Consider the following 14,327-nt stretch of genomic DNA (forward strand, 5'->3'; position numbering starts at 1 on the left):
TATGAAACTGTGCTGGTTTCCATGGGATTCCCCTGGCATAGTTGAATAGATTCTGCTGCTTTTTCAGCACTATGACAGTTAGAGTAGCCCTCAGCAAACCAGAGTTTTCAGTACTGAAGTTGTTGTTGTTCTAAAGGCAAAATGCAAATGCTACCTACAGCTTGGATGAGTCAGGTCTAATAAACATGACGATACTAAAAATATTTCATTTAGAGCCCAAAGGTGGAGGCATGGATACTGCTTTGGATAAGCAGCAGCCCGCTGCACACTGGCAAATAGACAAGGGTTTTATTGAACTTAGATTTCCCATATGTCACTCTACTTTCATATATTCCTTTTATTCTTCTCCATGAATTTAACACATTTCTAGTATAATCACTAATTAACCTGGCAAACAGCTCAGCCCCTTAGGGCTTTGGCATTGCTGGATTCATCAGGCTTGCAGTGTCTGTTTTTCTGTACTTACTGTTTCTAATTGAGTAACATCCTACATATCTATCCATTTTTGGCTTTTATTCTGCCCATATGTGCAGCTTTGCCCCTTTCCATAGAGAGGTTTTGTTCTGTGCTGCATGAGCAGACAGACTTGGCACTTTTTGTCCATAAATTAGAAGCATCGTGTATATATCTGCCAGGCACCAGCTCCAGTAAATGACCTTAAATTAACCTGTCACTGGGACTTGTGCTCTCTCTTACTGCTCTATGCTTGAATTAAGTAGGTTGAATCTTCTGTCCTAAGTCCTACTGTGCTTCCATTAAAGCCAATGCAATGCAGACCCAGTGAAGAACAGTGAGCATACATAACTAAGACCACAAACACTGCTTGGAGGAATAGCTTGGGTAGAACTAGCTGTTTTCTCTACTGTTCAACTTGTTGTTTTTAAGGTCATCAGTTAATTTTGCCTTTGTTTTTCCCTGTGGATGTCTGGATTGCTCAGTAGAGTAAGGTTTTTTAGCATCTTGATAGATCCAGCCAGGTCATTTTATCTTTTGTGTGCATGCTAATTATGATGAAAAAGGGGGAAAATAGTGGGAAGAGTCATGGATAGGAGATATAGATCTTGAGCAGAGCACTTCCTCCAGAAATGTATGAAATCAATCCACCTACTAGAGGTATCATGATTTAAAACAGTTTTCACACTTGTTTCAAGGAGAAGGTCTCCTGATGGCTTGCAGAGGCGTGTGTCTGCTTATATTCAGAGTTAAAAGCTAATTGTTTCTGTTCTGCTTCCTTTTGCAGTGAGTTTGTATCATGGCTCACAGAGATTGGAGAGATAAGCAAACCGGAGGAAGGGGTCAACCTGGGACAGGCACTATTGGAAAATGGAATCATTCATCATGGTGAGTGCTCCATGCCATAAACAGATGTCAGATTTCGGTAATGCCCTGGAAATGAGGGTGGAAAACTGACTGCAGATGTTCCCATGATGTTCAAATACTTTCCTGTACTGTACTCATCAGATCCTCAAAATGTTTAGTGGCTTTTGCCATTAATGAGTGGGCAGATTTATGCCATGAAAACAGGACTTGCTGGGTATCATGAAAGTGCGTATGCCTGCAGTTTCTTGATTTGTCTGCAACATCTTTGTTGAGGACTGTATCAGGTGTGTATTCCTTTGTACTATGTGTTTGAAAATCTGCAGTGATCCATAAATACAGCTTTCCATGTGAGACATTAGCAATGCAGAAGATAGTTGAGCTGTGTTCTTTTAGAATGGGGTGCAGATACAAACAAAGGGAGGGGCTCCAGATGATGGGTCATTAGTCTAATGAGATTGCTTGTCATAAAGAAAAGAGATGATGGAGGGTTTGTTGTGGGATTTGATCTTTCCAGTTGATTAGGCAATCAGCTAGCAAACACTGATGCACCATATTTTTTCATCACACCCAGCAGATGACCTTGAAGTGTTGTGTTGAAGGGCATTTTAGAAGAGTAGTACAGCGCATATGGAAGCGCTGCATGACCAAAGTAGCATGAGATGCTTGTGCACAAACTTGAAAGAATCAGGATGCAGTTTGAGCTTTAGTCTGCCCCTTGCAGAGTGGGTAGGATAATTGTTGAGAAGGCAGAGACCAGAAATTCTTAAGACTATCCCCTCATTAGATAGGATATCCTGGTCTTTAATGAAGATTTCTGCTTTTGGCGATATATTTACAGAATAAAATACAATTTGCAGGATCTGGTGTGTATCCATTTGGGTACAGTGGAATCTCTAAGCTGCATGAGCTGTTGACTTCTTTGAGTGGTCTGCATGCTCTGGATTTCTAAATCCAATTGCGAATCGAGTCTGCAGAAAGTGTCTTTTGTGTCTGACACACAGCAGCTCAGGTTCTGATCACTTCTGCTCTCTCTGACAGGTACCAGAACTTGCACATCAGCAGTTCTAGCTAAAAAGATAAAAAAGCCAGAATTAAAGGAAATACTGAGGAAACTGAATGATGAAACACATAGAGTTCAGCACTTAGCACAGTGCTCAGTGTTTAGCAATCTTCTATGGCCTGTTTCTCAGGCAGGCTGAGAGATCAGCAGTTTCCACCTGACAGTAATGTTATGCCAAGTGAAAACAAAAGATAAAAGATTGCTTAATATAGAACAGGGGTAAGGGCTTCAAGATGGTGCTTAAGTTTTAAGTTCTTTCTACACTGGAAGACACCTAATGGGATACTTTAATGTTTAATGATTTACCAAAATCTCAAGGGGTACTTCCTTAAGAAAATGCAGCACTGCAAATATCTTTCAATGTCTAGCAATAACTGTCATAGGAGACACTTAACATCAGGAACTCTTAACTAAAGGTGACATGAAAAACAAACCTGATGCATCTTGCTCAGGGTATTGGAACAAGAGTAGCCTAATTACATAGCTCCCCTATTTAAATTGGTTGCCAAGAGATTGTACAGAAATGTAGACCACTGGTGACTTAAGACCTATATCATGTATTCCTTCAATGTGCATTTTGCAGCTAAACTCACCTGAATGTTGACATTGAGGCATTTGCTGTTTAATTAGAAGAGGACTGTGTTGTGTCTTCAGAAAATTATAGATACCAGCAAATCCTTGGGTGTAGATGTACCAACTGGCCTATGCAGAACATGGCAGGGGAGAAAAGACTGATTTTAATTATGATGCTGGTGTGTTAGTTTCAGATAAGCACCAGTTTAAGAATGAGCAGGTGATGTACAGATTTCGCTATGATGATGGAACATACAAGCCAAGAAGTGAATTGGAAGACATCATGTCCAAGGTTTGTATTATTATTCTTATTTGGAGCCTTGTGATTTGTATCAGAAGAGTTTGCTCCACCTCTGAATGTCAATGTCCTGTCGTATAGGAGATCCCTAATGCTGTTAATCTTTGTTGTATTAAGCTATCCATCCTAATGCCGTAGGAGACATTCACTCTAGGGAGAGGAAGCAGAGCTTGGCAATAATACAGTCATGACTGCATACGGGACTGCTGATTGCAATCCCAATATAGTAAGAAAAGGTCTTAAAAGAAAGCAGTAGGCTGTAATACAGCATGTCTGCTGAAAATCTGGGCATTATGGTTCAGGCAGATAGAAGAGATCAATATGTAACTGCTGTTCCTGATAATGGTATGTCAGATGTGTTCTGTTGATCCCGTATCTACCCACATACCTTTTAATAAATTGGATTTTTTCTTCTGGACATTAGTTCATGGGTTAATTGTGAGGAGGGATTAATGGAAAAATGTTGGAATGGAGGTCATTAGAGATAAAAACATTTATTTTTTTTCTTGGCTTCTGGAGGCAGGAAAGAAGAAAGAATGTTTGACAGAAGATAAGGGAGCTGTTTTGAAAAACAGTTAATCAATAGATAATTCCAGCTGAGTAGAGACATGACTGTCCAGGTTTTGCTAGCTTTAACTAGTCAGTGTTTCTTTGAAAAGGAAAAAACTGATAATACCATGCATCTTTCCTTCTTCAGGGTGTGAGGCTCTACTGCCGACTGCACTGCCTATATACTCCAGTGGTAAAGTAAGTTCATCTTCATGATCCTTTTGTATATGTTACTAGGCTTTGCTAAAAGGACACCATGTTACTATTAAAATCTTCTTCTGTCTTACTATAAACAGTAAGTTTCTGGATTTTCTTGGCTCTTTTACTACCCTTCTGTCTACACAGTTTAGATCTGTAGTTGTACTTCTGCTAGAAAATGTTGGAACTGGGTTCTGGGAGAGTGACAGGCTGGTGTTAGCAGTCTTCCTGACACTTGCTTCCTCTGTCAGTTCACAAGAGCTGTTAGCATGGCACTAGGTTATTTGTTTTCTCTGGTGTTTTCTGTGAGTTAAAGTGAGTGAGATTAGTAAGTGACTACTGATTCAGGGCAGATTGTGTGGTATGATTGTAGCTGCTGTATTATTTGGGTTACAGAAAATGTAAACAGATGCTAAAGTGATGTAAACAGATTCCAGTGTGATTTAAGGCACCCTAAACAAACAAAAACCATTCTCAAGTGAAATAAAACCTGAAGCTGTAATTTGGAAAATCCCTGAAAATTCTGGGTGGAATCTTCAGAATTTGGCTATAAAAATAAATGCTGAAGACCGATATAATCTACAAGCACTTAGTTAACTGTCCTCCCAGATCCCAGGAGGTGATTTCAAATGTCGTTGCCTTATTGTGACATGGAATGAACATTTCTGGCCTAGAATGGAAACTATCCTGAACTGTCTGTGTTCTGTACAGCTGTTTATGACTGAAAATTAGGCGTTTTCACTTAAAAGAACTTAATTTTTACATACAAAAAACTGATGAGGAAAAAAACAACCAACCCTCTTGTGGGCATGGCTGGAGTCCCAAATTCACCAAAACTGACCTCTTGCCCCTGATTTGTACAATTGTTTCACTGAGCATTGGCATGCTAAAAGGAGCTGCAAAGATAGTTACAGTTCATCAGTTATAAATTCGCCTAATTAGATCTCTCTTTTCTTCCCCAGAATAGCTGTCCTATAATAGTAGAGATTTCAGTTAGCCTCAAGGATATGGAGAGAGCAGGAAAGCATGATGCAGCCTTGGTAGGCAAAATGGTTATGCATATGCATGTGTGTATTTGCACATACACATCTCGCCCCTTGAGATGGCAATTCACATGCAGAGTAGGAATAATGGTAAGTGAAGCTCAAAAACATTTTCCTGCCCTCAGGTTACCCACAAACTGAAAGGGTTATAGTCTTATGCTTTAGGGAATCAGCAAGGACAAAGTAAGTGCCATAGGCCTGTCCTGTGGTGTTTTATCAGTGTGCTATTTTTGTAATAGAATCCCAGCTGGAGAATCTTCTCATATCAGGATTAATCTTTGTTAGTGACAGCATGAATCTAAACTGTGTATGACCAGTGAAAAATAGCAGACTTTCAGAAGTCTGAGGATCCTTCTGGATAGACTTAACGTACTCGGTATGTTTAGGCTCTTCTTCCCACTGTTCTCTTTCCTACTCACTCTTCCTTTTATCTCCCTGTGAGAAAACTGAATCTCCTAGGCTGTCATCCTTTCATATCTTCCTGACATGTCTTTTTGCCTCTGACAAGCCTAATGTTAACCTGAAGAGCTAACTTTTAGCCAAGTTACTTGTGCCAAGCTTACACTTTCTGCTGTGCCTTTGGATCTGTCATTTTTGGACTGCTGATCCCTGCAATCTTGCTAAGCAAGGTTGATGAGGCTGATTTTTCTGGTGCGACCTTCCTTCTGGTAAATCAGCAGACCTGCTTGGAGTAGCAGGAGCATGGGCCAAGAGGATCTGGAGGAATCACAAAGTTCAAAATTCAGTTATTTTATGGGCAACCTTGGGATGTACTTTTGCTTAGTTGTCTTCCCTGGAAACGTGAGAGTTTCCACATAGCCTTTGTCTTTATAATTTTCTTTAAGTAAACTCTGACACTGATGTACTTTGAGGACGAGAGAACAGATCCCATAGGAAACAAAGCTACTTTGTGGATTGGTACAGTAAAAGTAAAACATTTTGAAAGATCTTAGATGCAAAGAAAGTTCTGAATGTCTCTGGTCTACTTCAGGGAAGTTGTGAGGATGGAAGAACTTGCTCCCACTTACACATGTGATGGACAATACTTCACAGCATAGATGGGCCAGATCCTGTGAAGAACATTATATTCCTCTAGTTCCTGTGAGGCAGCAAGGTTCTGCCAAAGTTTTGGTGGTTCCCACATCTATATTTGGCTATTCACCTGTAGCTCGTGGTTCTGAATGACCTTCTAGGATCCATGCTCTGCTCTTGCTCAGGCTAGATTGAAATGGGGGAAAAAGGTCAGTGAACTAATGTTGAAATATTTATCCTGCAAAGCATTTAACTACAACCAGTGAAAGACTGGGCCTTGGACCAAGATCCTGATGCCAGCTTATTCAGAACTTTAGCCCTATGTCAGCATCTCTATGAAAATGTTGGGAGTTGCTTCTCACAATCTGGAACCCCCTTCTCATTGGTACTCAGTATTTTAATGCTTTCCCTTTATTGTTCTGACATTTCAAAGCACATTTTCTCAAGATAAGAGTGTGAGAGGGAAAAATTGCGCAGAAAACTCCCACAGCGTTGTGCTGGGTTTAGCACATTACTGGAAGAGAAGTCAAAAAATGTGTGTAAGCAGAATGAGGAAAGCTTTTGTTCTGAGGACACAGATTTCTGGAAATGCTGTCATGAGTTTTCTGTTTTGTTTTTTTCCAAGCTCTGAAACTCCTGCTTCCCTTTCTAATTTCTCACACCCTGCATTCTGCAAACACACAGGCATCTCCAGTGCTGGTATTCACAAAAGCCAGTCACAACATATTTGTATCTGTAGGTGATTAGTAAAGGACATGAGTAGGATGAATTTTAGATGGTGGCTTGATGTTAGAAATTTAGAAAAAAGGAAACACCAAGTCGTGTGGTGCTAATGAAAGAGGCTGATTTGACAGAACTGAAGAATGAAGTCTTCCCTTGAGCTGCTGTATAGATACATCCGGACTATAAAACAGTCACAGTGGCTGTGAAAGCTTCTTTCTGCAGCCATGCCAGTGGACTTCAAGCTTGAAATAGAAGGACCACCTCCAAGGGTGAGAGAGGAATTAATTCTTCATGGTGCATTCAGCATTTGGCCTCGCTACTGAGATTCTCAACAAGAGGGAACCGATTAATGCAAATTAATTGTGGTAATGGCTTTTGTGATATGGAACTAGGAACTGGATCAAGACCACTAAACTTGTTTCACACGAGCCAGTAAACAGCCTTAAAGTGGAAAGAGCTTTTCATTCTCTCATGAGCTTGGATTAAATCCAGTGACCTGGAGGTGAAAGGTGCTAGAGCCCAATGTCCAGAGCCACACAGTCCTTATATTTGTATCAAAAAATTCTTTACAAGTATTTTATGAAAGGCTAAAGCCATCAATTATCTCCATGGTTCTGAGAAGAGGAATGGAAGAAAACAGCAAACAGCAGCAAGTTACAGTAGGGTTTCTTTTCCGTATTTCAGGAACAGTGCTGCTCTCTACAAAAGCAATGTATGAGATAGTGCAAGTTGTGTTACAAGGCATGAATACAACACATGTTTTATTTACAATGGCTGAAATTATGTAATGCCATAGAAGCATGCTGTGTATTCTGTGTCTGGCCTCTCTGATATTTTGCTAAAGGAAGTAAAACATGAAAAGGTGAGAATCAGGAGAATCTCTATTTGACACAGTAGGCCAAAGGGTGCTCAGTTCATTGAGCTCAACAAAAATGGGACCAGAGAGAATATATAGGGTCACCATCTATGAATATATTGATGAGTAAACACGAGAGAAGAACTGTTTAAGCTTACAGATGAGGCTGGCACTGAGCCAATAAGTGTAAGCAGTACACAAACAGATTTAGGGTAGAAACTAGATGACTTTCAGATAGAAGAACATGACTTTCAACAGAGCCAGTGGTGGCAATATTCTGACCTGAGTTAAAGCAGCGGTTCAGTACATCTGTGAAAAGCATGTCCTGGTTGCCTCTGGCAGGAGTATGAGCTTACTGAAGATGGCTTGAAACAACATCTAGAGAAATTTGAAATAACACTGCTCTGTATTGATCTGAAATACATTCCTCATTCAAGCAGCTAGATAAGTTTAAAAACTGGGCTTTTCTAAAGGATATCTGCTTCTTATTCATGATTATGTGGCTGAGAGTCTCATTTTTTCCCCATCTACAATTCTTCTTTCCTCATCTTAATGGTAGTAGGTTACAACAGAACGTGGAGTTTTAGAGTGTAAAAGAAATGTTTACCTTTTTGTCCTGATTTTCCCTGAATTTTCTTTCTTAGAGACCGTGACTACCACCTAAAGACCTACAAATCAGTAATCCCTGCAAGTAAACTAGTGGATTGGCTTATTGCACAGGTAAGAAAATGTTAAGATTCTGCTGTCTTTGACAAGGAGCTTAATTCATCAGTTCCATGTAAAAGTAAATAGAACACATTTATCTAGAAAACATTACAACAAAAATAAACATAATCTGATTCTTTGAACTTATGCTTTCTGTTATTGTTCATTTGGTGAAAACTTGGTGTTTGCCAGCATAAGAAGGAAGAAAGTTCTTTGTTAGCCTTAGGAGTGGTGAACTGGCTGTTCTTGGGGATCTTTCCTACTTCTTGTGATTTTTGGAAGACATTTAAAGCAATGTTGATCTCATTTAATGCAGTATAGGTGTGGTACGATTTTAATGAAAAATGAATCTAGAGTTTTATACCAACAACTGCACTGTTGTCTTTAGATGTAGTTGCTCCACATTTATCTTGCCATTACAGAGATGAGCTTCTAGCTTGGGAAATGAAAAATTCAGCTTTGATAGTCTAAGGCAGTCTGAAGGGAAAGTGTGCTGTGTTGATCACCATCAGTCAGGTGCAGGTTCTCGTTTTGTCTTACACGTGGATGCTCTGATTCACAGTCACACTAAGTTCTGTACTGCCAAAATGACATAAAGGGAGAGTGGTTTGAATGATAATCAGGCATCTCACAACAAGGGATGTTGTCCTTCAGAACTGTTTCCTGCAATTGCGTTTGACATCCCCCTACATTAAGAAGATTGATATGATTTAAGGTTGTTCTATGCCACATAACTGAATGAGAATGGAGTAGTCAATTGTTTTCCTGTTAAGAGCACAAAGGAGAGCAAAGATATTAGTATTAAGGTTGTCACATCAGTTACATGTAATTTAACTGGGTCTTCATGGAAAGAAGCTGAGGGGGAAGGGGAAGGGGGAAGTTTGCTTTGGCCAAAGAAGAGAGATGTAATCAGGCTAATTTGGCCAATATAGTACTTAATCATAGAGCTGCAGGCTGTAGAAAGACTCGGATAGCAAAGTAAAACATCAGCTCTTGGTCAGGAAAAAAGGTAGCTCATTTCCCTCCCTACTTTCCTTCCCCTTCGTTTCTCTTTGCAATTTAAACTATAAATGTCACTGAGAGCCCTCCCTAATAAGAAAACCTTTTTTCATTTCCTGAACCTTTCCAAATACCCATAAACTGAACAGAGCAAAAGACTAAGAACCATTTTACAGTCAAATAACTGACGTCAGTTGTATTTTGTACCTTGATCCTCCTACCTGGAAATTGTTGGTTATTGTACTTCTGACAAGTGATGAGTTGGGTCCTCAGCAAAGCTTAATCATGTATATGTTTGAACAGCTGTATTCAAATGTGATATATGTTATTATCCCCTGTATACTGTATGCACTCAAAGTTTGGGGCTGGATAGGCATTAGGAGTTCTGTAATGAAACATGCAGTACATTTGTGGCTCTTTGGATATCAGGGGTCTGCAGGAACTGAGCATCTCTGACTGTTGGGTTTATTAGTAAGTACCCTGTGATATGCTAGCACAGATTATTCACTACAAGGGAGTCTCTGCATGTGAGAGAGGAAGGTCAAGTGATTTCCTAATGACTTTGAAATTTAATACCGAATGACTGATGTCTTTTTATTGTTTATACCTCTTAACAATAGCTGAATCCTACTGTAGTTACCTCTGTAGTATGTCTTAGGCTGACTGTGTATGAGACACTAAAATAAGCATTAAATATGATGATAGAAGGAAGCACATATGAGTGTAACTGCTGACTGGAGATGACACAAAGTCAGTTCTTGGAAAACAGTGCTAGAGTTCTCCACAGGCAATACTTTAGTGACCCTTTGAATGTAACAAGGATAAAAGGAGAAATATCTGATACAAATATCCGTGGATTTAGACTGAAAGTGTCTGTGAATTATATTACAGTCACTATATGCATTTAGATGTAATCCTTAAAGGGAAGGATTCTGGACCCTCTCAAACTCATTTCACAACCTAATGTTTCTCTCGCTGCCAATAGGCTGAGAACAAAGAGGAACAGAGATCTCACAAACGTCAGAGCTCTGGTACTTCACAGAATCTTAGGTGCTACTGAGAGTGCACTAAAAGACTGTACTGCCACAATCGCAACACTTGTCATCTGGTGGAGGATTTATACCCAGACCTCCAGAAGTGAACTGTGATAAAACACTACCAGTTGAATCCCCAGTCCTCACTCTAAGAAACTTAAAATGGCAGTGTTATGAAAGGTAGAACAAGGGACAAATGCACTGTAGAAACCTGCTGGTAATATTCTTTAGGACTTTTGCTCTAGTGGGTGTCTTACCTCTTTCCATTCATCCATCCTTCCATCCACTTGTTTTTTTCTATGGCAGTATATATGGCACTTGTGTGCATTGCATTACCGTAGGCTTCCTTCCAGATGGGAAGGAGCACTTCAATCTTGAAACTCCTTTTCCATGACGTCAGCAAAATAGTACAGTGTGTTTTGGTTGCTGTTCTTATCTGTGTGCATCTGTTTTCTTTTCTCCTACATGTGGGTTGTAAACAGTCTAGGTCAGAGATCGTCTTAATTGCTGGGCTTATACATCTCGAAACAATCAACCACGGACCATGATTAGGGCTTTAGATATCATATAATTACCAGAACTAAACAACAATAATAACAATAGTAATGGTTGCTATAGTAATAGTAATAATAATAGTGTGCTCTGGACTATGATACTGACTGTAAACTATGTACTTCTGCTGACTCCAATTCAGTGATTGTATTTGAATAAACCCAAATTACCTTGTCAAAACAAGTATATATAGCTTCACAGTCCATTTTTGTATGGAAAAGTTACGAGACACATTCTGTCAAGATTATTGATTGTAAGTGGCTCTTTTTTCTTAAGATTTTTTTTACTGGTTTAATTGTATTTGGACAAATTGCTACATAACATTTAGAAGTATGTACGGGTGAGCTGAAATGATCTATTTTAAGTTGTATTTTATAATTAGAGAATGTTGTTTTGCTAGGGGAATGTTTTAAGGCCAAGTTAACGTCATCAGGAGCAGCCAAATAAAGTCTGGTTTAGAGCCTTCCTACACAAAGATTTTGTTGCCAATAAAAAAAGTAAATTCCTAAAACCTAACAGAGTAACATTAGGAGGCATTTCTCTTCCAGTTTATTTACAGTTGAAAGAATAAATGAGATTTTTAAATCCCAGCCTCTATAAAATAAACTAACCTTTTATCCCATAAAGTAACAGAAAGTGAGTGTTGAAAAGGAGGATTTACAAAGACCTGAAATTAGTTCATAGTGAAAGTTTAAACTTAAGGTTTATTAAAGCCCTTTCCTTGGCTGTCCTTATGCGATCATCTAATCGCACTTCCTCCAGAACAGCCTTGTTTTTTTGTCCTGCCAAGTCAACAGTATTTAGTTCTTAATTTGTAAATGTCATGCCTCTCAGAAACTCTCTTCAAGAAGAGCCAGTAGTGCTGCTGATTGGCAAGAGCAGACCCTATTTTATCCTGTATTTAAATAGTATCTTTACACCATAGCAGTGTTCTTTGCCAGTATTTGCCTGTCAAACAGCTACTGATCTCCTTAGTAGGACCTAAGTGTGAGTGGTGTTCTACTGACAAGAACAGAGGGCTCTTGGTCTGCAAACTGGTTTGTGTAAAACAATGTCAGTGCACTGCAGTTCTGCTAGAGCTTCAGGTATCTAGTTCTTCAGGTGGAGGGGGAAAAGAAAGGTGACAGGGTGTGATACTTTTGTAGGATAGAGCTTCTGATTTGGTAGGAGTGACAGTATTACGCTGCAATTGCTCCTCTGCCAAAGCAGCAGGTCCCCTGCCTGCTGGAATGAGCTGACCTACTGCTCTTAGTGAGATAGCAGATTCCAGGTTCTCCTGTGCCCGTCTGAGGACTAGAAAGCAGGTAAACCTGCATCAAATGACCAGTATTAACAGTGTTTTTCATCTGGGTAACACCCATAGTACCCACTGATTTTTACCAGCACTGTTTAGAACTTGTATCTCTGCCTATAAAGTGCAACCAGCATGTTTGTAAAGTCATCACTGGTTGCAAATTGGCAGACACGTAGATAAAACTAAGTGTTTCTTCTGTTTACCTGAGTTGTAGATGGAAACCTTCATGCTGCAATTTCAGGGGAATTTGTAAATTTGGAAGCCACCTTTGGTACCTGTTTTGCAATACTGCAGTCAGGGCTCCAGATAGTGGGAAACTGAAGCCTTTGTTCTTACGTCTGCTGTGTAAGAAAAGAATGCCACTGCAGCTTTAACCAGCCTGACCTTTGGAGTTCACATAGGCTGGGTTTACTCAGGTTTTTCTCCCTTTGGTTGAGTACAGATAAGATCTCCCAACTTCTCACTCTAAGAATGAGTTTTATCGTCTGTGGCAAATGGGTCCTCAAGTGCAACACTATGACTGCAAATAAAAAGTCTTTAAATTGAGATAACTTTATGTCCCATTGTGGGTTAAACAACTACTTTCCAGAATCCTGGTCTTTGTCCTCCTAGTTCCTGTAGGAGGCAAGAGATGCTATATATAGAAATGAATGAGATTTGGGCAACGGGTTAGCTCTGTCAATTTCTTGCTGTTGTTCCCTACAAGAAGCATCCTGCTAATTTCAGAGCCACAAGCTATATGGTGGGGAAGGGGAATAATTTTGCTTAGGAAGTCATTCCGAGATGTAATATTTATCCTCTTGTTTCTAGGGAGACTGTCAGACTCGGGAGGAAGCTGTCGCACTGGGTGTTGGACTCTGCAATAATGGCTTCATGCATCATGGTAATGCATCAATATTACTTCCCACAGCCAATTAAAGGAGCTTTAATTTCAGTCAGATTAGCTGACTGTCTGAAAATCCCTTTTCTATAGGCTGTGCCATACCTGCTGATATGTACACAACTGCAGGCATCCCAGCAGGTCCTTCTAAAAAGCAGTCTTAGAGCTTACACAAAATGTCTAAACCTACCTTCCTGAGTGAATGCCTTTGCTAATCTTTATGATGAGCCCTGAAGTTGATTAGACAAGCTAGAAGAGGTATGCTTTTTCACTGCATCTATATCAAAGCCATCAGACCAATGCACAAGCCAAGTATTGTCCTGAAATATCACCAAGAAATGTCAGGTACAAAGTAAAATCACCTATTTCTTGCCACTTGGACCACAGGGACAATCCTCGGTGCCGAATCTCTGAAGCTTCCAAATCTGAAGTGCCAGATTGCCACGGTAGACATCATCCATCCTCAGTGATGTTGCTGTTAAACTGGGGAAGTAAACAAAGCACATCTGTATCAGTATCAAATAACATTTACAAAGTCCTAACAGTAAAACATAGTTTGTCCAATAAAGCATTCGGTGGTAAAGAACTTTGTCACACTTCCAGAAGTTTATAGTTCTTGTTTCCTTCTTGATTCCTTTTTAGGTTGAAAAGCCTCAGTCTATTTAGCCATCTCACCTATAAACAGCCATTTTACCCTTCTTTGCTCCTTTTTTAGTTTTACCATATTCATTTTGACATGGAAAAGGAGCATAAGGTTTTGAGTAGCATCTTTCATCCAAGAGGATCTTTTGCATTTTATATGCATTCTATGTGCCATGGAGGTCAAACATTGTATCCTGAGCTACTATGCACTGTGAAGAAAAGTATACCCTTGAAACACAGTAGTAACTTAGAAATATAGAGCTGGATAGATGGGTAGGGATGCATCTGGTCTTTGTTCTGTAAAGACTGGGGGAATATTTATGACTTCCTTTAACTACTTTTTTGTTTCTCTCTTTCTCTGTGTGAATGCATGTATGTATTTCATATATATTGTTTCCAGTCCTGGAGAAAAGTGAATTTAAGGACGAATCCTTATATTTCCGCTTTTATGCTGATGAGGAGATGGAAGGCACCAGTTCCAAAAGCAAACAATTACGTAATGACTTCAAGCTTGTGGAAAACATCCTGGGGAAGAGTCTTCTGGTAAGAAATATGTTAAGTAAACCTCA

The 14,327-nt window shown here is 39.6% G+C and overlaps 1 protein-coding gene across 4 annotated transcripts in view; it reads left to right on the forward strand.

Annotated features, from left to right (window-relative positions):
- Positions 1 to 14,327, forward strand: part of PREX1 (phosphatidylinositol-3,4,5-trisphosphate dependent Rac exchange factor 1) — a 148,035-nt gene that overhangs the window by 100,835 nt on the left and 32,873 nt on the right. For all 4 annotated transcript variants that reach the window (XM_061375634.1, XM_061375635.1, XM_061375636.1 and 1 more), the window contains exons 11-16: positions 1,241 to 1,341; positions 3,142 to 3,245; positions 3,949 to 3,998; positions 8,297 to 8,372; positions 13,047 to 13,119; positions 14,159 to 14,301. In XM_061375634.1, coding sequence (XP_061231618.1) covers positions 1,241 to 1,341; positions 3,142 to 3,245; positions 3,949 to 3,998; positions 8,297 to 8,372; positions 13,047 to 13,119; positions 14,159 to 14,301 — 547 coding nt within the window. The remainder of the gene's footprint in view (positions 1 to 1,240; positions 1,342 to 3,141; positions 3,246 to 3,948; positions 3,999 to 8,296; positions 8,373 to 13,046; positions 13,120 to 14,158; positions 14,302 to 14,327) is intronic.

Source organism: Neopsephotus bourkii, unplaced genomic scaffold (genome assembly GCF_033783945.1).
Source record: "Neopsephotus bourkii isolate Nb327-2 ecotype Australia unplaced genomic scaffold, CSIRO-AGI_Nbou_v1 NB_1663, whole genome shotgun sequence".
NCBI lineage: Eukaryota > Metazoa > Chordata > Aves > Psittaciformes > Psittacidae > Neopsephotus > Neopsephotus bourkii.